The sequence below is a fragment of the Bacillus rossius genome, chromosome 11 (assembly GCF_032445375.1).
Source record: "Bacillus rossius redtenbacheri isolate Brsri chromosome 11, Brsri_v3, whole genome shotgun sequence".
NCBI lineage: Eukaryota > Metazoa > Arthropoda > Insecta > Phasmatodea > Bacillidae > Bacillus > Bacillus rossius.
Window position 1 is genome coordinate 46,736,455 of NC_086338.1, and position 27,132 is coordinate 46,763,586.

Here is a 27,132-nt window from a genome sequence, read left to right on the forward strand (position 1 = left end):
GTAGAGACCGGAAAAATTCGTGGGTTCAATGACCTCCAGGATAGACTCCACTACACTCTACACAATCGGGCAAATACCACCTGTTCATTGGCTGCTGACTTGTGAGTCGTCTCGACCGAGTGTCTGAGATTCGACACTTCTATGAGTGAGGGTCTCTAATTGGCCCTCATTAATCCAGATTAACAGTGAACCAGTGGTAGAAGCAGCACTAAGGTATAATTATTTGAATTTTAGCATAACACGAAATGAATCCGCGAAATTCACGGGTCTCTAATTATCGGACGCGGTCAAGCACCATTTCCGCGATGTTTTGCGGGTGGAACAGTAAATGGGCTTTGGAGAAGTAAAAAAAAAAAAGAAGTGACTTTAAAACTACGTCACAGGATGCCGTCTTCGGACTATTTATAACTCCGCGGTGATATAACCCTGTGTTCGGGGTTCCTCCCTCCGGACTAGGCACGGACCAGGGTAGCGTCCGCTGCTGCAGATATGCGGAGCGTCCAAGTGACCCTCCACCCCCCCTACCACCCCCAAACCCAGCTGACCCTAGACACGTACTCAATCACGGCGTCTAATCAAGCGCATCGCCCGCGTTCCGAGCGCCGCAGGGGACGTCCCATCGGTTTGTGGGGGGGGGGGGGTGAGTCCTGGAGCGTCGCGCGTGGGGAGTTTCCCCCCCCCTCCTCCCAAGTCCTCGAAGTCCCACCGCTCAGGGTTCCCCCCCCCCCCTCCCCTCCTCTTCCTTCTCGAAGGAAGGGTTTACGATGGAAAAATAAAATTACCTAACTTTACCTGCACGCCGGAATAGCACATGGTTTAAGTAACATCCAGTTTGTGATAGAACTAGTGGTCGTTAATTCCTGTCGATTAAAAAAAACCGATCGTAAAAAAACGGCCATCGTCTGTATTTATGAAATGGATTTCTGCTCGCAATCGTTGTACATTCTCTATTTGTTTTTACGTGAAATTTTTTTTTTTACGCGTGGTGAAATTTGTCATGTACCTTTACTTAAAAAACAAAGACACATGACTACGATTAAATAAAACAAAATTGCAAACATTTCAGCTCGTAACCTAGAATCCGTACACAACTCAGAATCGAAGGATGTTTAAATTTAATATATAAATACTGGTTCATGTAATGCTTATATCATCCGGTCCAAGACACCATAAAATGGGTCTACAGTAAGAAAATATATCCACGAATTGTAAATTCATATTAATATATACTCGTATAATAACAAAAATTAACCAGAAACACATCCGAATAATCAATTTCCGAAATCTTAAAATAAAATAAATATTCCGATGATAGTTTTTCATTTTCGTGCAATTTTTTCTAAGTATTGTATCATTTATTAACAAGATGCTAGTAATTCCGTATTTCCTACTCCTTTAGTATAACATCATAACCTGCTTTCTAAATGAAACATTGTTTTGAGTTGACAACACATTCTACTGTGCTCTGATTGGCGCTTCCCTTAATTCTTAAGGAAAAAAAAATATAACCATCTCTGTTAAGTCTTAAGGCATCATATGGTTCGCACACGACCCGTCAAAATTCCTACACGGCAATAAAAAAACCATTCAACAAATGTTTGTTTCTATTTGGTGAAACAAATATTTACTTGCTGTAACAAAAAATATCTTTGTTGGCCTAGCCGAATTTTGTGGGTAACGAAATCGATTTCTTACGCCGAACAAAGTATACAGTCGAGAGTTGACAAGATTAATTTGGTTTGGTCAACAAAATCTTTCCTGCAAAATATATTTATTTCGCCACATACAAATTGTGTCTTACGAATAACGTTTAAGAGCCATCGCTACTTATCTATGCTAGTTTCGTTTCGTGGGTTCGTCTAGAACGAGTATTTTTTTTTTTGGACAGTGGAAAAAAAATGCGTTTTTAAGGACGTTTTTAAGTATGAAAAATTCTACTCGCGGTATTTTAAGTGGTTTCGGGAAGTCTAAAAGGACCGCTGAAGACTCGTAGAGGTGCATCACGCGAAGACTGCACGCCAGTTCCGTGCCTGGCGCATAGGGGCGAAGAAGCGTGTGATGTGAGAGCCAATGTCGCCCTTGACGTCCCCGCGTGCGTCCACCCAGGCGTTCCTAGACGTCATCCGGGGAGAAACTCTAATTGCCGAGGTTAGAGACCTGGTTCTTCGAAGTAGTTTTGGGCCAACCCGCTATATGGTAGCTTTTGCAATATACCTACATCTCTAACATAGCTGCATTATTTGTGAAAATTAATGCATCAGCCATTATACGGCAAACAAACCAGTAGAAACATTAATTCATTTTACTATGGTGGCCACATATTTTATTAATTGTCATACCAGAAACACTGCATGTCCTACTCATTTAAATAGATGATGCTTTTTTATTAGCAGACATAGTTGTTTTTTTTTTAAACAGTTTGAATTTCTTCTACTAAGCAAGTAGTCATATTTTGTATTGAAACCTCTCGCCCGAGGATTTTTTTGTCAGAAATTGTGTGTCCACCCGACAGATAGCACCACATGTAGCGCAAAACTTTGTTTCAGCGCATTGTATGAGTCGCAATTCTGTATGTCTCTTCTTTTTCTATGGTCGTCATGATGCTCGGATTCTTTCGGCGACAGAGAGGCTGACTCGCAGTGTACAAATTACCAGCAACAAGTTTTATCTTCTAACTTAAACATCGGCATATACGTGTGGAAAAGTTGATTTAATTACATTTTCTTGTGTTTAGTTTTGTTTTTATGTGTAGCTAACCTGTGGCATGAAAATTTCGTGAAAAATTTTAATTAAAAGTGATATAAAGTATATGTTCTGATGATTGTGACTTGTTTCAAATTTGACAGTTCTTAAAAAATAAAATTGGTTGTCTGACAACGTCATAACAAAACATTAATGAAATGATTGCATACTTTTATGAATAAAATTGAATCATTTTTATTGAATTATCACTTTTTGTATGGATACAAAGGAGTGAAATTAAATATACAATTTAATTGATAAATTTACTTTTATTTGCATTCATTAATTCAAATATGTTTATTACTTTAACGAAGAGATTATTTTAACTATAACGTTTATACATGTTTGCTATTTAACTTCTTCCAATCTGTGTTATTCTGTTAAGGATAGGACGATGGAAGGAAAAGTAGGACACGAATGGGAGTGTTTCAAGTTTAATGTGCCTCGAAAAAGTCAAATCGATGGTTGTTCCAATCGAGTGGAAGAGAGATAGATGCGGCGCAAGCGTACAATGAGCGTAACGGGACAATGCGCGTAACGGGACACTTTTTCGTGCGTGCAGCCAGCGTACATCGATTTTTTAGACGTCACGTAAAAAAAGTAGCGACGATTGTCTGCATATATTTTTATGTCACTGTCGCTCTGTCAACATTGCTCGTAAACATCTTCACATGGCTGTCGTCAGTGATCCAAAACTAGCACGTGATGTTTGCAAGTGGTGGAGGTTTTTTTCACCCTGTGCTACTAATGTCGAGAACTGTCAAGTTACATGACACGGACTATATATATTTTTTAACAAACAGTTGTTACAATCACGTGTGTTATTTTTTTTCTCCCCCTGCGGAAGTCTTTCGGGGATGGTTTTCATATTTTGTACGGTCAATTTGTTTCCCCCCCCCCCCCCCCTCATCAACCATCTGAATCCCGTCGTGCATGTGACACATGAAAATTACTATCCTGGAGTTGGCGGGACCACGATTTAGGAGTGGTTTGGGGGGGGGGGGGGGGTGTAGGGGAGGGAGTTGGGGGAAGGTTATGCGTGATAGTCGAGGGGTCGACGGAAACACCCCTCCCCCCCTCCAATATCACCTCCGATTGCCCGTGCCTCATCGTTTTTTTTTCCCTACCGGGACAACTCCGGAAGCAGCTTGGCATAGAGAATAAAATAAAATAAAAATTCTAATAAAAAAAATCTTTTGGGAGTGGGGCGGTAGAGGTTATGGTCGGACGTTTCGGATTTGCGGGGGGGGGGGGGGGTGGTGGGGGGGGAGCATGTTGATACAAACCTGTGGGAGAGGGTAGGAGCCACGAGCAGATGGTGTTATACACCCTACTCTCACCCCTTCATAAAATGTAGTATTTTTTTTTCATACCTCCCCTCCCCTTCTCCTATATTCGTTATCCGCGAGTCTCCGTCCTGATATAGGTAAGAGTACCTCGGCTAGGAGGGATGGTTTGTTTCCCGGGGTTGTGGGGGGGGGGGAGGGGGGTGTAGAGGGGCAAACAATTACAAAGGCCCACCAGGGAGGAAAAGGGTGAATGTGATTACCCTTATCGGGAAGGGCATGCCCGTATACCGCTGCCCTCCGCTTTCTCTCCATCCCCTCTCCCCTACCCCTCGCGGGACGATAGCCAGAGCTTATCAGGGAAACGCGTTGTCCCTAACTCACGGTGCGTTGTCTGCTAACGGGCGCCCGGGGGCTGTGTTTGGTTTTTGGGGGGAGGGGAGTGTTTTTTACTGTCTTTATGGCGAATTATTCTTTTTTTTTTCATGCCTGCGTGGTGCCCTGACGCTGCAAACAGGAGCGAGTTCCGATATCTCGCGAGCTAGCTTTCGTCGCGTGCTGCCCCGTGATGTGTAAGCGCGGTTCGTCTGTTTTTAAGGGTGCTGTACCTTAAATTATACTTCTTTTTATATTTATTAATTTTGCACATTTTTTTTAGAATTATGTTGATAGTATAATTTATTTGTATTTTTATTTGTTCATAAAACTTATTTTTTTTACCAAATAAGTTTAATTCAATTTTTTTTATGTCAGTCTTAGCATTTACTGAAGGCATGAAACCATTTGGTACACAATTTTAGATTAATCGTTTGTATGAAGCCTTCGTCATAAAACAATTTATTTTTAGTTAATAATTTTTTTAAAATTTTTTTTAAAGTTGGTTGTTTATGAATTTAGTACATTTTAAATATTTTGATGGATATAAAAAAAATTGAATACTAGTCTGCATAACACAACATTTTGTCTTAAAATTAATGGAAAAAATGTTGATGACTATAACAGAAACAGGTACAAATAATTTCTTGTCAGTTATGAAACAAAATTGTTCTTTCCAAAATGTTTTTTTTAATGTGTGAAACTTCGGTAAGGAATGATGCTTCTCACTTCCTGACTTCTTCTTTCTGGACACAAAAAAAAATCTCTTCGCCATGGTTTTTAAGAATTACCATATTTCAAAAACTGGATTTACCATTTTTCTTTTTCCATTAACACTATTAGATACATAGAATCACGATCTTAATCAATTAGAACCAACTGGCCGTTTTGTACGTCCTACAAAGTATCTTATAGCAAAGAAATAATATTATTAAGTCATTCTATTGTGTACTAGTCATCTTTGAATGCATAAAGTCGAATAAGTTGTCAGCAGACGCTGTTATCCACCATAATACAAATATTGTTCCATGGCACTTCTTATATATAAAACTTTATTTATAATTTTTTTTAAATAATTTATTTTAAATTTTTTTTTTTTTTCGTATTTCATTACATTCCACTTATTGTATTATATTTTACCATCCATTTTACAGTATAACATGGCATTAAAATATTTTTCGTAAGAAATTTAATATTAATTCATATTTTCCGGCCCTTGAATTAGTTTACAAAATGATACCTGGCCCTCTAATTTTTAACCGACTTCAAAAAAAAAGGATGAGGTTCTTAATTCATTTGTATGTAGGTTTTGTGCATGTTTGGGCATAATTTATTTGTTTATGAACAGATTTTAATGATTATTTTTGCGCTGGGTTCAATATAGCTCCAAGGTTGTCCAATTTTGAGTTCATTGTTATTTGACTTTGTACTTCGAAGATACAGCAGGGAACTTCTCAAAATCAAATATGAAATGTATAATTATTGAGACATTGATAGGTTTGCGACAATCCCGAAACAAGGTGTGTACCTAACTATGGTTAAGCACTTGTTGGCCTGGACTGGACTTGGACTACGATGTTTAACGACAAACAGCACGAATGTGTAGATTTAGTTATTATGGATATTATGTCAATAAATCTATAAGTACCTTACTATAGAACTAATAAAAAACACATCAGAACTGTTTAGCAAAAAATAACAGCATAAATACGGTGAATTGATTTATTGTGTGTGAATTAATGTAAAGTTTGATATACGTTATAAGTAAAAATGATATTTTGTTAGTATATATAATGTCAATTACAGGACGAAGTTAGACTTCACAAACTTAAATTTTTGTCGTGTGGCCTACTCAATAATTTATTTGATTCTAAATCAGAAAATGCTGTTTCTTCCAAGGTTTTCACGCGACTGAGAGCTGCATACACCTGGCCTTTATCGAAATGTTTGTTTCCTGGATCTATGACAGTTTTATCGAGTGTAGTGCCCCGTACCATGTGCACCGTGACTGCCCAGCTTAGAATCAAAGATCCTTTAGTCGCCTGAAATGTCGCAACACCAGGCGTTACCGCAAACAAGTCATTCTGCTTCCAATCGTATCACTAGGGGCAGGCATTTTTCGCGAATAAAGCTGAACGCCAATTAGACTGCAACAAGGTATAAGCGCACCAGCGGTTTCTCCCTTGTGATTGGCGGGCCGTCTGCGAGAGAAGTAGTTCCCTTGTTTGGCTGGGCCAATCAGGACGCATTTGCTTTCGCAACGAATTACTGTGATTGTTGTTGTAACAGTCGTCATGTACCTGAAAGAAACTCACCCAGTCACGAAACACAGACGATGCTACAGTGTTTTAACTTTCAGTTAGTCGAGGAATATTTTCGCGAAATATGCATGGCCCTACGTATCACCATCAAATTTCGTAAATACACATTCAGGTAATTTGCCTTCTTTGATTTGTTCTTTCCGAAGAGCAGGACACTGTGATTTCTTGACAATCCCTATTGCTCCATTTACGAGCCGGCCTGAGACCGATGTATTTCGCCTTAGCATGAACAATACGTAGAGACCTGCAAAATTCGCGGTTTCGATGGCCTACAGGATAGACTGCACATACCCCTGTACACTCGGGCAAATAACGCAAGTTCATTGGCTGCCGACTTTCTCAGCTGGTTTGTCTGTGATTCGATCCTTCTTTGGTTGAGGGTTTATAATTGGTTGAAATTTGTCCAGATGAACAGTAAGCCAATAGCAAAATTATCTAAAAGGTATATGTGTTTGAATTCTAGCCTATCACCGAATGAATCCGCGAATTTTTCAGGTCTCTACTAATTAAAATCCGGAAAAAAAATTAATTTATTATTTGCTGTTTAGTGAACTTTTGTTACTTTTGTTTGTATTGTACACGTCTTTTTTAAGTTGTTTATTTTTCTAAAAAACTATAACTGACTTTCGAATTAGTTTCTAAAACGATACCTACCTCTCGAAAAGGGTGAAGATGGCCATTACTAAACTAAGGGGAATGGAAGAGCGATGTTTCTACCTCACTGCAAAAAAAAAAATTCTGTCGTATGAATTATTTATTTTTTTAAATCTGGTTTTAGTCTACGTTCTGGCACAGGAAGAATTACGAACGATGTGACTGTTTGTAAAAGACCGTCCTGCTTAACACGAGTGTATTTTACAGGTTTTTTTTTGGCAGAAGGGCTTGAGATTTTTTTTGTTTGTTTGATCCTGATCTCCGCCGCAGCCTAGCGGATCCGCACGAGGAAAAGGATTGGCCCCGTCGTCTCACATGTCGGCGCCTGGTACAGCCTGGGTCTGACACTTCTCTCAGCCGAAAATTGGCCGCGTCTTCCGACTATACGCTGAAGGAGGGTTTTTTTTTTTTTTTTCGTTAACAATGCTTCTCTATTCCTCCCCCCGCCCACCACATCTGGAATCCTCCCCTCCCAACACACACACACACACACACAAACGTCTTCAGCCAGTGCCTCGTCGGTACAGCAACCCTCATTTTTTCTACCCCCCTCTCTCCCCTTTCCTCACTCCCACTTCTTACCTCTTTACCCCACACGCAGCAATCTTCCCGCGCGATGCTGTCATTCCGCATGCCGTCGTTCTGTATTCATGCTCCTCCAGGAGAGAGGAGCCAGCTGGCCGGGGTTCCCCCTTCCCCCTTCCCCCTTCCCCCCTTTTTCCTTCATCGCTACGCTGGTCCTCTGCCACGCGGCGACGGGAGTAACTGTTAACTTGGAGAGGTGTCCGCCTAGCTGGGTGGCCAAAACAGCGTGCAGAACAGCCGGTGTGGAGGGCGGATGTCCAGTTCCGTTCCAGTTCATCTACACACACACACACACACACACACACACATATATATAACTAGCTGCCCGACCCGGCTTCGCACGGTTGTATTAATTGGGGGGGGGGGGGGAACGAGACCAAATCTCTTTTTTACAGTTATAATAAATGAAATAAAATTAAAATTAATTAATTTTGACAAAAAAACTTAATACAACAATACACGCAACGTTCTCATGGAGACGAACTACCCACTGTTCCCCGGGCTTAAACACCGAGCAACGATGATAATCAGTTTATTATTAATTATAAATTATTGTGACCATTAATCGAAATAAAAACTATCCTATCTCTCAAGTTGGAAAAAAATTACGCATAAATGCCAATTTTCATCGAAATCGGTTGACTTGGTGAAGAGTTCACCGGAAACAAACATCAGGACACTGGATTTATATATATTAAGATGTAAATGTTCTTTCCTTCAAAATTTTGATTCTCCGAAAGTTCTTACACCAATCGTTTTGAAAAATTTCTGACACAAAGTCACGTTCGAATACGCGCGTGTTTTTTTTTTGATAACGCCTGTGACAAGTAAAATATGAATTTGAAAAAACGTAGATTTTTTTTAAATATTTCCGTTCCCATAAAATAACATATATAGATGTATAGAGGATGTGTGGATATAGGTATATAAAGGAGAAATTTACAGGTATATTTGTAGAGTTAGAGATATATAAAGATGTAGAGTTATGTGTAGATAGAGACATGTAGAGATATATTTAGATAGAGAAATGTAGAGATATATGTAGATAAAGATATATAGCGATACAGATAGAGGGATAGAGAATGAGAGAGAGAAGACGAGGCGAAGGTGGTTATTGATAGAGACCGGAAAAATTCGCAGATTCATTTCACGATATGACAGAATCCAAACAACTGTACCTTTAAATTGCTTCTCTGATTGGCTCAGCAGTTTATCTGAAGGACTTTGAGCCAATGAAAAACCTTCTACAAAAGAAAAGTATCGAATCGCAAGCGTCTCAGTTGACAGGTGGCACGAGTCAGTATCCAATGAGCATGTGGCATTTGCCCGAGTATGTAGGGGATGTTGGAGTTCTATCCTGGATGTCATCCAAAGTGCGAATTTTTCCAGTCCCTAGTTATTGTATGTCCTGCAGACTTTAAAATCCGTAGTAGTGATTTTTTTCCTAACATTATGAGGTGTTTCAAACCTTTGACAACGCCGTATACTTCAGATAATTTGTTCATATTTATAAGATCGTATGGTAAAAAAAAGGGGCACTTCCATAATAATCATATCTCAGTTGTGTAAAATTTTGTTTGCTGTTGTTTATTTTAGTGTAAAAAATATTTAATATAGCTATATTTACTGCAGTTGAGATATGTAGTAAGTTCGCTTTCTCGCCTTTCCGAAAACCGTGTAGTTGAAAACGTGAAGTGTGCTTAAATGCAAACCCGCTATGGAACTGGTAACACTGTGCTGGAATGAAAACCGACAGAACAACCCGGGTACAGAATTCTTGGGAGCACTTAAAGGGACGTGCATCAAACCTTTTCCTTTTCATTTCTCCGCCATTTAATGCTACGGTCACCGCTCAAATTTCGCAGTCGTCCTGTGCACGACGAGAAGACTTGCGTGCCAGTTCAGAGCCTTACGCTTAGAGGCGACACCGCGCTGGAAACAATCATCCCGCCTCGCCAACACACATACACCTCGAACAGACGGCGCCATTAAGAGTGCAGGTTAACTACAGGACAAGAGAGGATGGTCCAGTAGAAGAGTTTGGGCTGGACAGTAAAGTAGGTCCGCATTAGGTTTGTATCCGCATCTGGATTTGGTACAACCCCCTGGCCGCCAGTAAAACTCCTGGAACTTATGAACGAAGAAGATCTATATTAGGGGTGACGCACCACAACGCCGAAATACCACAACGCCGAATGTCAAAATTGACCACAACGCCGACAGTTAGAAAACTGCCGTATACCACAACGCCGACAGCTAGAAAACTGCTGTGTACCACAACGCCGAAATACACTAAAGCCGAAAAATGTCATTGCAGGACTGCCAACAGGTTAGGTTAGGTTAGACTAGGTTAGGTTAGACTAGGTTAGGTTAGACTAGGTTAGGTTAGACTATATTAGGCTAGGCTAGGATAGGCTAGGTTAAGTTAGGTTAGGTTATATTACGCTAGGTTAGGCTTAGGTTAGGTAATGTTAGGTTTGATTGTGGTATTTCGGCGTTAAGGTACATTTAAGAAACACACACAAATTCATTAAGTTGTTATTTCGGCGTTGTGGTACACAGCAGTTTTCTAGCTGTCGGCGTTGTGGTCAATTTTGACATTCGGCGTTATGGTATTTCGGCGTTGTGTTAACGACCCATATTAGGTTCTAAAACTGAAATTAAACTTGATTTTAATTTCCCAAGATTGGTTGACGGGTAATTAATTAAATCACGAGCTGGTCCAAGGGCACTGAGCGAAATCATGAAGTCTGTCTATGCATCTCCTTCCTTACGTGGTCTTCCTCCAGGGTTGTACCTCCCCTCGACTCGAACCTGCCACCCCCCTCTCCCTCGACTGCCCCCCCTCCCCCCGTCGACTTTCCCGGGGGCCGCAGCCCCAGGGAACCATCAGCCTCCCCTAATGGCTGCCCGGGGACTCTCGCGATGTATTTCGTACGGATGAAGGGCGCGAGTGATATCAGGAGGGGGTGGGGGAAAAAAAAACCTGACTGTACCAGCAGCAAGGAAAAGTGCGAGTGTATGTGTGTGCGCGTGTGTGATTGGCTCCTGGGATTAGGAGGCTTGTGGTCCTCTCGTCTTCCTTTACTACCCATCATCCTTCTCTGCGGGAACACGGGGTCTTTTTCGCCTTTCGCGCTTCTGCCTCGAGAGGTGGCAGATTTCTCGCACCTTTTTTTTTCTTCAGGTAAAGGGTGTGAGGGGAGATAGACGAAAGAAAAAAAATATATATGTCGCCAGAGTGAGTGGGATATATTCTTTTTTACGCGATCCGTCTGAGAGAAGAAATTTTTAACTATAAATTTTTTTTGTTGAAAAATTATCTGAAATAATCATGTAAAAGTACAGATTACATGAAAGCAACTGTATCACAACAAAATAGTGTTCGCAGTGATACTGGGTTGGGATTCTTACCAGGGCATTAGTTTAAGTTATCTGTAAGAAGTTATCCAATTAAATTTACAGTTATAACTGCACATATCAATAAGCTTAATAAAACAAAATAAAATCTATTCAATGAATATTCGAATATTTTTTTCGTGATGTAAAAAATTCTTGCTAGTACAAAAAAAAAATCAGTCAAAAAATAAAATGATGCGCCAATTTTCGTAAGCGCCACAAGAAATATTCAGTATTGTTTACAAGAAACAAGTATTTCATATAAGCAAAAATAGCCACATCAATGTGTTGTACAAATTACAATATGTTTCACAGATATTTGAAACACGTGTTCACGTGTTCAAGTATTTAAGCATACATTTATGCGACTGTATAATAATGTGAGCAAGTATCCTAGTGTGGAAGTATGGGAGTGAGATATTATGCGAGAGAGCAAATATGCGAGAGAACAAGTAGGCGAGTGTGCAAATATGCGAGATTCCAAGTATGCGAGAGAGACAGTGTGCGAGAGAGCATGTATGCTAGTGAGAAAACATACAATTGTTCAAGTGCGCAGGTTCACTAGCGCGAAAGTTACGTAAGTGCGTAAGTATGCAAGTAATGTAACATGCCATCGAACCTTGCTGCTGCCGCCATCTGCGTTTTCGGCGAGTAATGACGTCATGCTTTGACTTAATCTCCAAGCTGTAAGTTAAATATGTTTCGCTTAAAACAAAATCATAGAAAACTAACTAGATTTTAAAGTTAAAACTTATATAATTTACGGAGTTTTCGTTAGGTACTTCCATTACATATTGGTAAGTATTATAGGACAGGTCATATTTCGCTTACGAAAACCATTTTTTTTGGTGTCTCGCATAAATGTGTAAAAAAAAAAATTGGCAAATTTTTCTTGTAGCACCGTAATAAAATAATAAGTAAAAGGTACAGAAACTTGTAAGAGGTACAATAAGGTTGACATAGAAAACAATGTTCCTCGGAAATATTAAATAACAAACTGATAGTCACAAATTAAGCCTAAATTATTAATTTTTTAATGTACTCGTTTACTCAGCGATCATACGAATTATTCTTCTTGGCACCGTCCATCGTCCAGGATGTTTGCTATCGATTTACGCTATCGATTTACGCTATCGATTTATGGGCGCTCCCCCGCAGAAGTACAAAAATGTACCCGGGTGTCATTCGTAGGGTTCTTTTATTTTTTTATGGAAACAGAAACACGTTTCCATGATGAATTTTTTAAAGCGACAAAACAGGCGGGATGCAAATTGATTGTGGGATGTCAGTGGGAGATAAGCTACGCTCGTAAATCTAGACGAGGCAGTAAGTTCTTTTTTTTTTCAAACCCTCCGTGTGTATTTATTTACCGTTTTCACAGAACCTCCCCCCTTTAACCCTCCTTCTTCTGGTCGCGTGTCCCGTCTCTGGGGACCAACCAGGACATAGTTCTCCCTCGTCCCCAAGGCGAACGTCACACCTCAGCTGATTGGCTTGGAATTCAGCGCGTAGCCCCAGCCTAACCGACGTAGTTTCCGGCTTCCCCCCCCCCCCTCTTCAACCTTCCCATATTCGACTGCTTCATTGGGATTCTCGGCCCTCGCTGAGGAGTATTTCCAGCTTCTACTCCCCCCACTCTTAACCGCCCCTCACACATGCCGCCCCCTTCCCCCCAATTCCCAACTTGAAGCCGTACCCCATCTAGCATGCATATTGCATTTGCACTTTTACTGGGCCCGTGGAATCACGCGTGCTTGGGCAGGCAGAGGTCTCCAGGGTCCCATTGGTCGGTAACTCGACGTCAAAATGCATAATACAGCAGCCACACTTCTCTTCGCCCCCGGAGCCCCTTATCTTTCTGTGAGTTCTGGACCCTCCCGTGTGTAGCGGGGTGGTACGGGTTTAGGGAGGGGGGTGGGGGTATTCGGGAATTTGCTGCGTGTGGCGGCTGTAAGGGGGGGAGCAGGTTCGAAAATCACCTTCCGTTGGCGTCCAGAAGGGGATTTGAAGGGAATGGTAGCGGTTGGGGGAGAAAAAAAAAGAAAAGAAAAAAAAATCATCGTGGATGCTTATCACATATTCAATGCACATACGTAAAGAAAAAAGAGGGTTTCAGGATTGTGTTGTATTTTCCACACGTTCTTGTACAGTACGGCGTTTTTGAACAAAAAAAAGGGCAATAATCAATAATCACGATCCTGAAATATTTTTTTAACATAATTCTTGGCGGGATTTGTCCAAACCAGTAACCATAATAAATACGAATTATCCAGATGGCGGCAACATTTCTAGAATACAAGATGGCGGCCGGAACGAAAAGTGCAACGTTTCTATAATCCAATGTGGCGACCGTGACGGAACTTGCAATGTTTCTAGGATCCAAGACAGCGACCGTAACGGATAATTGCAACTTTTCAAAATCTAGAATCCAAGATGTGGGCCGTAACGTAAATTGCAACGTTTGGGAATGGGGAGTTCGATTCCAAGATTGCGGAATGTTCTAGAAGACAAACCGACAAGATGGCCGCCGGGGTCAAGATCAAGGTCATCCAAGATGGCTTCCGTGACGTCTCAATCTAAGATGGCGACCGCAACGAAAAGTCTAAGATGGCCGCCAGAGGTCAGCACCAACACCGCACCCAGCACCCAGTTCCTGGGGCCTCATTCCTATACTACTTATGGCTTTTTTTAAACATATTTCTTGGTGGGTTTTGTCAAAACCAGAAAGGAAATATATCAAATGTCATCAATAATGTAATCAGATGTAAATGTTCACGTTTCTCAATTCAATTTCGGTATGTAGGAACATAGTAGATTGATAACATTGTTCAAACAAATACATAATTTCTTTTTTCGCCTGAAGCCTGATGAACTCTGGAGTCGGAATCGAGCGTAGTTATACGACTAAAGAGTTATCTGGAATTTCGGAGAATCCTTCCGTTTTTTATAAACCTCGTACTTCATTTAAAAGTCCATAAATTTAATGTACTCAGAAATAAAATCTTTGAATTTTTACAAAAGATTTCTTTGGAAACCAGCTGCCAAGAAATAGTTTGTAATAATACAAGAAAAATATTTTAACTTTGTACAACATATGGCTATGGTTATTTTTTCATATAAGTTATATAAAACACTCTTGTCGAGATAATACTGAGTATTTCTTACGAAACGTGCCGCAAAATTTAATATTTTAATTGATTTTTCAATCAAGTGTAATTTTTTAAACAAGAAAAAGATAGTCGAATATTCAATAATTTGACTTTAATTTTTTTATCACGCTTATTATTGTGTGCAGTTAAAACCGGAAAGCTATTCAGGGAACGGTTTACAAATAACTTAACTATTGGAGATACTGGGACAACAATAAATGCTCGGTTAAAAATCTGATCCCAGTATTACCGCGGACAATATTTTGTAGTGATACATTTGTTAATACGTAAATGTACAAATTTACAAATATGTGTAATTTAATGTTTATATTTCTGTTTCTTACAAAAAAATTACAGTGTAAATTTCTAACTGTGTATTGTTGAAGTGGCATTTGAGTATTGCGTTTAATATTTCAACTACTCTGCAATGCCTAATTCTTTTTTCGACTTGCTTTTGCGAGTCATAAAGCGGTCATAACTAGATGGAAATAGTAGCTTCTAGTCCTTCTGCTGTTTTGGAGGGTACTTGTATGATAGCGGAAACCCGCAAAAAAAAAAAAAAACGCATTTGAAATTAGTTTTAAGAAGTAAAGACGTTAGTCACGAATCATCAAAATTTTTTAAAAAATTGTAAAACATTTTATGCAGATTTCTGCACTTTTATAACTAACCAGGCGCACGAAAAAAGGGTTATTTGTCGTTGATATTCTAGCGCGCAATCCAAACGACTGAATTCATTCTGCCGAATGCGTTGAAATTCAGTCAACCAACTGATTCAGATGATTAGTTCAGTGCCCGGGACATATACCGTGAATTAGCAAACATCATTGTGTTCATTAAATAAAACAAGAATAAAATGCATAATATGTTTGTTTTCTCACAAATATTAGGTGGAACATTAATTACTCGTTTACAGTTGAATTAGAAAGGTTAGTTGAAGCATTGTTTATTGTATCGTACTGTAAATATGCTTTTAGTTAGTATTTCTAACCTGTGATGTATACAGGTAATCTTTAAAGTTATTGGAGATCAAACTAATATGTAAATTAAATTATGTAATTATACGCAAAAGTATATACTAGCAGAGTCTTTACAGTAGTTACTGTAATTTTTCGTCTACAAATGTTACGTTATTTTTACTCGTGTGCTCAATAAAAAGTTTAGAAAGCTCAATTTTTATGGTTTGATAAATTTGCCATAGTTATACATTTTTACTCCGTAATATATAAGAAATAATAAAGTAATATATAATTACGTGTTCAACTGCTATAAATAAAATGTTTGTTTTGTCAATATGCATGTTTGTTTTTTTTAGTTACTTGGTCTTTGTTTATTTTCTCTAACGAATCTTACGTGTATATTCAAGTCATAAAAAAATGGGTCATCGAGTAATCGAGCACTTGCATGTGCAATTAGACATATGTAATTTATGTAATTAGACATATGTAATTTGCATGTTGGTTATTGACATAAAAAAAATCTATATTGTTGTATGTTAACCGAATTGTGTTGCATAATTTTGTTTTCTAGAAACATGGGTGTTAAAATTCACAAATTGTATTTGTTTTTAAAGATCACGCAAAAATATTAACTTCTAAACATTTGTAATGTTATGATTTATTTTTAACGTGACAACGTCTAATAAATTGATGAACGCCGCTGCACGCACGAAAGTGTCCCGTTATTGTTAAGTTACGTTTTGTCCCGTTACGCTCATTGTTCCTGTACGCTGTGTCCCGTTACGCTCATTGTTCCGTTACGATGTGTTCCGTTACGCTGTCGGCGAGTGCAGTAATAATAGGTTATGTTACAATTGACTAAAAAATTATGGTGATTCATATAATTGATGATATATATTTGATTACAGATTATTTATATGAAAACTTGTTCATAATTATATTTAAACTTTATAGCTAAACGCCAGTTTTTAAAATTAATTACAAGTCATCTACACGTGAACAGTTTCGTCGACTGTTTATAAAGTGAAGTGAAAAGTTAATGTGGTTTTCATTGCTTATTACAAACAACAATTTTGGCAATAAAGGTTAATTATTCTTGCAATTTTAAAAATCTGATTACTAGTATAATTTCAAGTATTTATTCTTTTATTATTAAAATAAAAATAATTCAATTTTATTAATAAAAGTATGCAATCATTTCATCAATGTTTTGTTATGACGTTGTCACGTTAAACTATCGTCCGTAAACCGACTTTACAGACAACCAATTTTTTTAATGTGAACGAAGGAACCATAGACGAGGCGTGGTTTTTTTTTATCGCCAATCTTACTGCACCCCGCCAGGCAACAGTCTCTTCTTTCTGTAGCGCTGACCTATATACGGTGAAGTTGACCGCTAAACGACGCCAGTGAACTTTCGAGAGGCGATCAACGTCGGCAGAAACCCTCCAGATAAGTTCATCTGCATGAAGCCAAGTCATCATGACGACGACGACGAAAGAAATGTAACACATTCTTTGGGAAATAAACATGACCTGACTCATTTGTAAACACTTCATGTAAACTATTACAGGTACGCAAATCTGTAGTTATTCGCACGGGGAAAAGGGGTTGCTTAAGGAGAAAAAAAAAGGGGGGGGGGGGGGAGCGAAATCTACGTTCCAGGTGTTTTGCTTGGGGGAATAACTGTCAGAAGTCATTCCTGAATAGGGTGCTTGTATGTTGTATACTTCCTTCATTTAAAAATAAAATTCAAATACCACCTTTTGAAGACAGCAAAGCAGTTTATGTTTTCGCAATTATTAATCAGTGGCTATAGAGAGGAGTGCATAGAATATTTCCGTTTTGGGAGGGGGGTTAAATTCCAGGGGGCGAGGGTGTGTGTCTCTCTCTCTCCCCCCCCCCCCCCTTTTTCCTACTTTCTTGGGCTCTATTGAACGTGTGTACACATTTCGATGGAACATTTACATATAAAACCACGTCAGCCCATCTCCACGTTGATTTCGGAACATTGCTTGCTCGAATGTGGAATGAATTTTATTTAAAATTGTATGTTGTATACATTATGTAAATGTGTGGCCTTTAAATAGTATGAAACAAGCTTGCTTTCCTAGTCTGTCTGTTTTTTCGCCTACTTCTTTTAAACTACCCAATAGATTTTAACGTGGATTTCACCATCATTTACATGATTTCTCCCGGAAGGTGTATGTGTTTAATACATTCATATTCAATTTAATGATAGAGAGATCTGATGTTTTGTAATCATATCGTAAAAGGACTCTTTTAGGGCGCCTTTTAGGGCTTACGCTGACTTATGCATGACTGATACATAAAATTAATGTATTGCAGAATTTTAGATCTTAAAAAGGCCTACAGGAAGGTTCGCGATAGCGTATGTCTGTATTGTAAGCATGACTCACAGCAAACATTTTAGTGTTTCGACATTGGTTTAAAAAGTAGGTATTTATTTGCGAAGCTATTTTGACCGAAATAGAAGAAATCCTTATTCAGTTTAACGTTCTAGTTACCTTAGTCTTTTAATTTAGATTTTAAAACAAAACCTTTGCACCATATCATGTACGATCCACCAAAACAAGCTTTTCAACGTTTGATACGTATAAGAAGTTTCTTATTAAAACTAAATGACGTCACTTAGTAGATAGCATTTGTCGGTGGCGGGTCGCAGGTTAATAAATAAATAAATGTTTTGTGTACCACCCCACTGTCGTGAACTAAACGAGTCTTCTCACTGCGTTGATTAGGTGAAATAATAGTATTGCAAAGAACCTTAAACATTTCTCACAACATTTATATTTTAAATTTATTTAAAAACTATCTGGAGTACCCGGTGTTTACCGGGCTAAACACATCATAATACAAGGAACGACTCTACCGAGTTTCAATGTATGTTCCATTGATTGCACAATCTCGGTGCATCAAGGCTACGCACCAGCCAAACCGGGACGCCAATCTTCAAATTCATTTTGTGGGAAGGCAGGTAACCCCTAGCCAAGACATAACGGACGTACAAAACGATAGCGCGATTCACGGCAACGCTGTCTTTTAACGAAGTTTTAAATGAACTTTTATTAGGGCCTGTAGTTCGCTAGAAGCCACAAACTTCACTAAGCGCGGATGGGTTTCGCCAAGGAGAAGGACATGAAGTTGCTAGACCTTACTATATGAACGTGTGGCGGACATAGAGAAGTGACACAAACTCTCTGTTTTTGTGTCTATGACCTATCTCCTATGGTTTTCTCTTATAAAAATGAAATTTCCCCCTTTTCACGCTCTTAGGGATGGAATTTATTATTTATATATAGTCTGTACCACTCACCGGCCCATAAACTATCTATTTGCAAAAAAAAAAAAAATAAAAAAAATCTTGTCGATCCGTTGTGTTCGTCTGCGCTGTTATTGTTTTTTCATTAATAAATTCCTTCTACGGAATTCTTGTGCTGTCTGATATTTAAGTTTGAATGTGTTCGTCTGTTCTGTAGTCGTTGTGTTGTCGATAATACCTCTTTAGGTTCATCGTTGGGTTAATCTGTATGACATCAGCTGATATTTGCTGATATTTTATGTGGGTTTGTGTTTTTTTCTTTTTTTAATTTGTGAATTTTCCCCATGCCAGACAGTACAAAACTGCAATGGCGTATGTCCAGGAGAACTGCATTTAATCAAAATTCTCCATTGTGTGAATTTGTTAAAGCCCAGAACATGTAAACAGTTAAACGGATAAAGTAGAGAGTCAGACATTTTAAACATTCTTTAGGTGTTTTTTTTTGCCATGTTTGTTACAATTATGAAATTTTATTCGCAGTATATTTCACTTTCACGTGTCATAATGAGCAGTGGCGAGTGTTTTTTCTGGATGTGCGACTTCCGTAGCGAAGCTCTGGTACAACAGTTAGTGTGTTAGTGAGCCCAGGCCTGAATATAGCGAACGAAATTACCACAATATGTTCCGTAAGCCACAGCGCGCCATACATTTTGTCGCAGCTGTGGCCCATCCCAGAGTAGGTAGTTTATGTTACAGTTTTTTTAATAAGTATATTTTTTTTAATATTAAAAAAATAATTGCAAGTTATGTAATATTAAGGTAGTAGTATCCTGAATTATTTTTCTTCTAATATTTTTGTGTTTGTTTTAAATTATTTTAAATAAGGTCATAATGTAACCATATTTCATTGTTTATAAAAGGCTTTTTTCCTAATAAGTAAGCCCTTATTTAACGTTTTTAATTAATTTAATCGCAAATAATTTTAACAGTCCTATCATATACTGAAAGCATTAAATCATTAGTATACAGTTTTGGATTAAGCGTTCGTGTGTAGTTTTTTTTCTTGAAACCCTTTATTTTTAGTACCTATATAATTCGGGGAAGCTGAATTGTTGCACCTTGGATGGACAGCCCTTCAGGATTTTTCTGGCAATGGTTTGTTTGTACAGCGACTGGAAGGGCAGCCCATCCAATTTATGAAAACATGTTTCTTTAAGTGTTTAAATAATCCTGAAAACTTGCCCCTTGGAAGGGCAGCCCATCAGTATTTTTCTTACAGTAGTGTTTTTGAAAGGTTGTCTGAATTGTTGCCCCTTGGATGGGCAGCCCATCAGGATTTTTCTGACAGTGGTGTTTTTGAAAGGTTGTCTTAATTGTTGCCCCTTGGATGGGCAGCCCTTCAGGATTTTTCTGACAGTGGTTAGTTTAGGTTAGGTTAGGTAAGGTTAGGTTAGGTTAGGTCACTTCACAAACTAACCACTGTCAGAAAAATTCTGAAGTGCTGCCCATCCAAGGGGCAACAATTCAGACAACCTTTCAAAAACACCACTGTCAGAAAAATCCTGATGGGCTGCCCTTCCAAGGGGCAACAATTCAGACAACCTTTCAAAAACACTACTGTTAGAAAAATCCTGATGGGCTGCCCATCCAAGGGGCAATTTTTCAGGATTATTTAAACTCTTAAAGGAGCGTGTTTTCAGAAATTGGATGGGCTGTCCTTCCAGTCTCTGTACAAATGAACCACTGTCAGAAAAATCCTGAAGGGCTGCCCTTCCAATGGGCAACAATTCAGTCGCCCCTATAATTCGGAAATCAACAAAAAGTAGGTTGTCTCAAATGCATAAACACCTTAGTTTTTCAGTGTTTTGGAAAAACCTAATTGATATTGATTTATGATATACTAAGAATAAAATGTTGAAGACGAAGGATGCATACGAACAGTTAATTTAAAACCTTAATACACGATCTATGTGTGTTTTTAGTACATGCTAGGACTGACATTAAAATTCGCTTTTAAGTTAATAAAAACCATTACATAAGAACGTTTCAGTAAAAATAAATATATCAACAATTAAATATGGCTACACTATTTATTTAAAATCATGCCTAAAAACAAAGAAATATTTGAAGCAAAATAATTTAGGACACTACCCTCCTAAATGGTTGATACAAATTACTTTTTTTGAAAAGCGTTTAGGTACTTCTGAAGTTACGATGAATCGTGAAACGAACCTAACCACAACACGGGAATATAATCCGCTTTCTCTCATAGGTTGCCTTTTATGAGGTAATTCCGCGGTGGTTACCCTCAACACCTAATAACACTTAAACCTGAAAAGAAAAGAAAAATGTGCTGAATAATTCTTGCTTTGGCTGGGGATATGATAAATAATCTCGTAATTTTCACTAAGTAGGTTATTAGCAACAACAACAACACTTTTCCTCACTAATGAGAATTTTTTGTTGAGACTGAAAAAGGTTTGTTTACCTAGCAAGGTAAAAAAAAAAGTTTTTTTTTTAGGTTTTTTCTACTTTTTTTTTTTTTTCAAACTAGCTTTTGTTTTTTGTGTTTTCGCTCATATCATTTCTCATAGTAACATAACATTAAACTTGGATTTTCTTCTTGTTTTTTTTTTTTATTTCGTTTGGTCATGGCCTGCCTATACGATATTTTGTAAAGGGATGTCATTGCCAGAGTATTTTGTCAGCGTTGCGTTTGTATCCCTCCAATTTCTCTCTCTCTCTCTCTCTCTCTCTCTCTCTCTCTCTCCCCTCTTTTTCTTCCCATCAGCCACAAACGCCCATTTTCCAAAATAGCCCCAGATGCCCGTCAAGAAATGACCGATGCTTAGACCGCCTGCAACTCTTGAGTACTTGAGTACTGCCTCGTTTCCTTCATCAATCAATCACAGTAACCCCATCCCCCCCACTTTTTTTTATTACAATACAGCCCCGGAGGATACATTTTCGACTCCAAAATTCGGTGGCAGGCGTCCTTAACCTTTTCCTGTCAATGACAAATATGAATTATTTTTTTTCCTTCCGTTAAAAAGGTCGCAACGAAGAGAGTTGTTTATCGTTATTTTTTAGTTCAACCCACTTACAGTTTCAGACGTCATCAATAACGGAGACTGTTTTCTTTCGGGCCTAGAAAAAACCTGTCTCCGCAACAAACCGGGTTCGATTCCCGGCGGGTTCGGAACCGAGATTTCTGCGAAACGTGGCGGACGTTGTTGTTCTTACAAACACCCCCCCCCCCAACAAGTCCTTCCGTCCCTCTTGCGTCGATGTCGTATATTGCGTCGTTAAAACCCCATGCTTACCTGGCCATTCATAAGGGTGTGCGGAAATCCAGAATAATCTAATCGATTTTAAAACCGCTCAAGATATCCAAGTGGTGACTGTTTACAAAGAGCATTTAATAATAATTCAAAATGTTGATGAGAATTTCTGGTTCCGTATTTAGTTTTAAACTGAATTTTTTTCATTTATTTTAAGAGAGTTAAAATGTCTTGAACGCGTGTTTTCAGAATAGGTTTTAGATATGAAACACTCGGTATAGATTCTTGAAAGCAATCAAGGGACTTGCATTAAACCTTTATCTCCGTCTCTCCGCCCATAAAATGTTAATTTTTTTACCGCTCGAATCTCATTGTTGCATCATGCACGACGAGGAGATAACGCGCCAGTCCACAGCCTTTGCGCATAGAGGCGACACTGCGCTAGAAGCACCAGCGAGCTTCGCACTTAACAACCCCGCTTCACTAACAAAAGTACACCCCATGACTAGGCGGGCTCATAAAGGTAAGGTGTTGTAGCATAGGCTCTGATGATACAAGAACTGTATTTTATCTGTAATCAAGTTTGGCCTGTATCACCTATGTGTGTAAGATTAACAATTATATAACATCGCAAAGTGTTTAAAATATATAATGTACTTCTAAAAAAATTATAACGTTTCATAAATACGCAATTTAAAAAAAAAATTATAGTGTTATTTCGTAATCGGCCAAATTATGACATTCAATTAGCACACTGGAATATTTGTGTAAGGACACTTAGAAATTTGGTAGTTAATTTACATAACCCAACGAATTGTGTGATTTTTACCTTTCAATCATTTAGTGGGAATGTGCATAAATTCTGTACCGAAATTCAAAAACAATTTAGAGTGTATTTTTTTTACGTATAAGGTTAGTACTTTTGATCTTAGGTCTCCGGGAAGCGAAAGATCAGTGGCGGGGAAAAAAAATCTTATTCATACATCCAGGGTCAGAATCATCAGAATCTGCGGGTTTGTGTGACTGGAGATTAAATGTGCCATTTTTTTTGTTTTTTTGGAAGGGTAAAATAAAAAAAAAATAGGTTTCGTTTCCTCCAAGAATTGTATGTCACGTTATGTGTTTTTTTTTTTCCTCCGAGCCAACATTTTTATCTTCCACCGACTTTTTTTTTTATCCCGCTCCCCTCGAGAGGAGCATGTTCCTTCTCGAGATTAAAGTATTTGTGCTGTCGACATTATCATTCAGAAACATGAAAGCGAAAAGTTTTGGCCGTCTGCCGCTACCCTGTTTGCGCATAATGTAGTGTTTCTCTCTCTCTTTCTCTCTCCCACCCTCTCATACTCTTTCCCTGTGTTCTCTCTCTCTCTTTCTCTGTTCCGCAACATTCCCAGAATGTAACCTCCAATCCCGCATATATATCTATCTATAGAGTGTAATTTTTTTTTTTTCATTCGCTACGCATAAATTTTCGTGGACGCAGGCAACATGGTATGTCGCGGGATGTTGGGTAAACTTGGAATTAATGTGGCTTTGCATTTTTTTCCCCCCGTCGTGACCTACTTTTATTTTTTATTTTAATTAGTTTCCTCGGGCCCAATTATTTTCTTGCCCACGAAATGTACTTGTACTTTCCAACCTTATCTCCGCTGAGGTAATCACGAAAGACTAAGTAATTATTTTATCCGGGTTCGTCATCATTATTTCCCTCAGTTTCATGCCAAAAAAAAAAATTTTGAACTGTTTTTTTACTGCTTGAGTTTAAAAAGACGGCTTTATAAATTACACGTACCTACCCGTGAAATTCCTGCACGAGCGAAAGGAAAAAAATGGTTATGTCTTCATTTTAAAGTAATTTTATAGTTGCATCTCTGTTGATTTTGGCAAGTTTATTTTCATCACAAAAAAAAATTATTTGCCTATAAATTAAAGCGAAGTTAACGAAAAGTAATTGATTAACCGTCTCTAATGAACACTCTGACGAAGAGATATTAAGTCTAAATTAAATTAAAAAAAAATAGTTTTGGTTGTCCTACATATCGCTTCCCCTTATATTTACGTGGAATTATTTTTTCAACTTTCGAGAGCAATTCAACGTTTAAGGCCCCTGCCTACCCGGGGGCACGTATGGTGTACAGAGCTTCAGAAAAACCACGCCAATTAAAAACCGCTCAAGATATCAGAGTGGGGGTCTGTTTACGGAAAGCATTTAATAATACGTCGAAGGGTGGATGCGCAGTTATGTTTCCGTATTTTTTTTTTTTTAACTATGGTAAAACGCGAGTTTCCAGACTGAAACTGCCGATTCTTGAAAGCACCCAAGGGCCTTGCATTACACTTCTGCATTAATTTCTCCGCCATATAATGTTACGGTCACCGCTAAAGTCTAATGGTCGTCCTGTGCACGACGAGAAGACTGCGCGCCAGTCCAGAGGAGACACCGCGCTAGAAGCACCAGCGAGCGTCGCGCTTATCATCCCGCCTCGCCAACACACATACACCCCTGACTAGGCGGATATCCTTAAAATATTCCGTGACAAGGGAACGGGCATGGTTAGAGGTTGACGCCTCCGACAAAATAAAAATTTTGATCGTTGGGATAGCGCGCAACGGGATCAGTTGTGAGCGCAGTCCGACGGCAAATTATATTGGCTTCCGGCAACAACAGCTTGTTTTTGTCTCCCTCACCCGCGATGCAGCTAATTGTCAGTTGCACCAACTGCGATGAATAATTGAAAAAAAAAAACATGTAAATTAAAAACTACAAATAAAAAAAAAAAGGATGAATATTTGCCATGGCTGGTTTTCACTGCATGTGTGTCGTAGAGAAACCACGCGAACGGACAATAAAGGTGAATACACAAACACACAGGAAAAAAAAAAGAGTCAAAATCACATATGTAAAATGTTAACTGCGGAAGGAATTAGAAAACAAAATATCACGGCACAAACGAACACAGAAGACAAAAGAGTTCCCGAAAGTTTCGGGAACTGACGTCTGTTCCCGTCTACAGGCACGAACAACAATGGCGTATGTCCATAAAAATTGTTTTCTATAAATATTCCCCAATTGCAAGAATCATTCAAAGAACGTAAATAAGAGCTCAAAGCGAGACAACTTGTGTGCTTCAACACACCCGCGGAAAAAAAAAAAAAAAAAAAAGGGTTTTGTTCGTGATACGAATCGTCAAAACATGCACTGCCATTAGCGTTTTTTTGCCAACTTTGTTAATATTTCACCTTGCGAGTGAGCGTGGTGGTGAATAATACTAAAAATAATTCCTTTCGGCACTGCCTACAGGCATAGGTAGGTAGATTTCGAAGGACATATTTATTTTGGTAATATTTGAGAACTTCTATAAACTTCTGGAATATTTTAAGAACTTAATTTAAATATTTATGTTCTGCAATATTACATAATGATCGATTTAATATTTTCCATTTTCCATGCAGTGAAAACCTTAGAAATATTTTTAACTCAATGTATCCAGCATTCAATAGTTTACAACGCAGCATTGAATAGCTTAGAACGAATTTCGTATTATATCCCATTTAAATTTCCACTCCTTTTTTAAAACCCTTGCGGCAATAATTTGTCTTATCAAAAGTTATTGATTAAAATTATAAGATTTACAAACAATTCGAACGGATTTATAGTGTGCTTACCAAGAAAGTTATGATTTTTTTTTTATTTTACCTTTCATTTTTTCAACACCTTGCAGCAATGGTTCGTCTCCTCAAAAATTGTTTCAGAAAAACTTTTTATTTAAAAATTATAAGATTTACAAAAATTTTAACCTAATAAGGGAGTTAAGAATTTTTTTTTTTTAAATTCTATCCCCTTCTTTTTCAACCCCTTGCTGCAATGATTTGTCTAATAAAAATTGTTTCAGACAATAGTTTTAGATAAAAATTATATTATTAATACACATTTTAACGATTTAAATTTTTTGCCTACGAAGAGAGTTTTAATTTTTTTTGTCCGCCAACCCTTGTTTTTTCAAACCCTTGCAGTTATGGTTGGTCGCATTAAAAAACTTATTCTGAAAATAATATTTTGGTAATACTCCTACAAGTTATAAAATACGTTCAAACGGATGTGATATTTTCCATATTATGGTAGTTACAGCGATTTTTTTGTTTTTCAAAAACCCTTCCCCTTTTCCACCCCTTTGGTCGGATATGGCCTATTAACAAACTCGACCGAGATTTTCCTCTCCTAGATTGTGTGCATCGGTTTGGAAGTGATTTGTGAAAAATTGTGACAGCTATCGTGTCCACAAACTTGTGATAAACATACATAATTTTATATATATATATACATATTTATATAAAATTTTGAGTTGCGGATGGTTTTCGGGTCTATGGACCATAAAACGAAAAAAAAAAAATTATACATAAATTCTCTGACAGTCGCACCTTTGGAACGGCTACAATAGGTAGTATTTCTATGAAATCTCTCTTAAAAAAAAAAAAAAAAAGTTGGTAGTTTTGTTCGCGTGATCGTTTGTGCGTGCTTCGCCGTGACGCGACGCGACGCCTTGTTATTATTTAGGTTTTAATTTGGGCGTGACCCACCCCTCCTCCCCTTTCCACCCCCACGGTACCTCGTCCCCGCCCCTCCATTGCTCCGTTTTCACCCCCCCCCCCCCCTCTCACACCCTTGAACTTTTAAACCCGTTTCCCGCGCAAAGGGTAGCGAGCGACACGCGTGATGTTTCTATCTGTGCCTGTGTGTGCGCGTGTATGCCGACGGCATTAGTCCCCGTGGTTTGACCGAGTCGAGCAGCTACCATCGGATCGATACCTCGGCTACAACCCTCCCCCCTTCCCCTTCACTCCCTTCCCCCCCCCAATCTAGCTTCCCCTTGAATTCGTCCTCTCTCTTCCCCCCCCCCCCCCAACACCTTTTTTTCCCTCATTTCCTCTCCCCCGCTTCCCCTTCCTCGCTTTCCATCCCATGCTCTTCGTGCACTTAACTTCATTCCACGAGCGGCAGTTCGCGAGTGCACACCGCCCGGGAAAATTTTTTACGTCGTTCTCGCTCGTCGCGTCCACAAAGAGGTTTAAAATAAAATAGATAAAATGAACCCTGGGA

General features: G+C 38.6%; 1 protein-coding gene across 1 annotated transcript in view; it reads left to right on the plus strand.

Moving 5' to 3' along the window:
• Positions 1-4,567: 4,567 nt before the first annotated feature.
• Positions 4,568-27,132, plus strand: part of LOC134536910 (teneurin-m) — a 489,518-nt gene continuing 466,953 nt past the window's right edge. The window contains 1 exon segment of the mRNA XM_063376990.1: positions 4,568-4,600. Coding sequence (XP_063233060.1) covers positions 4,597-4,600 — 4 coding nt within the window. The 5' untranslated portion in view covers positions 4,568-4,596.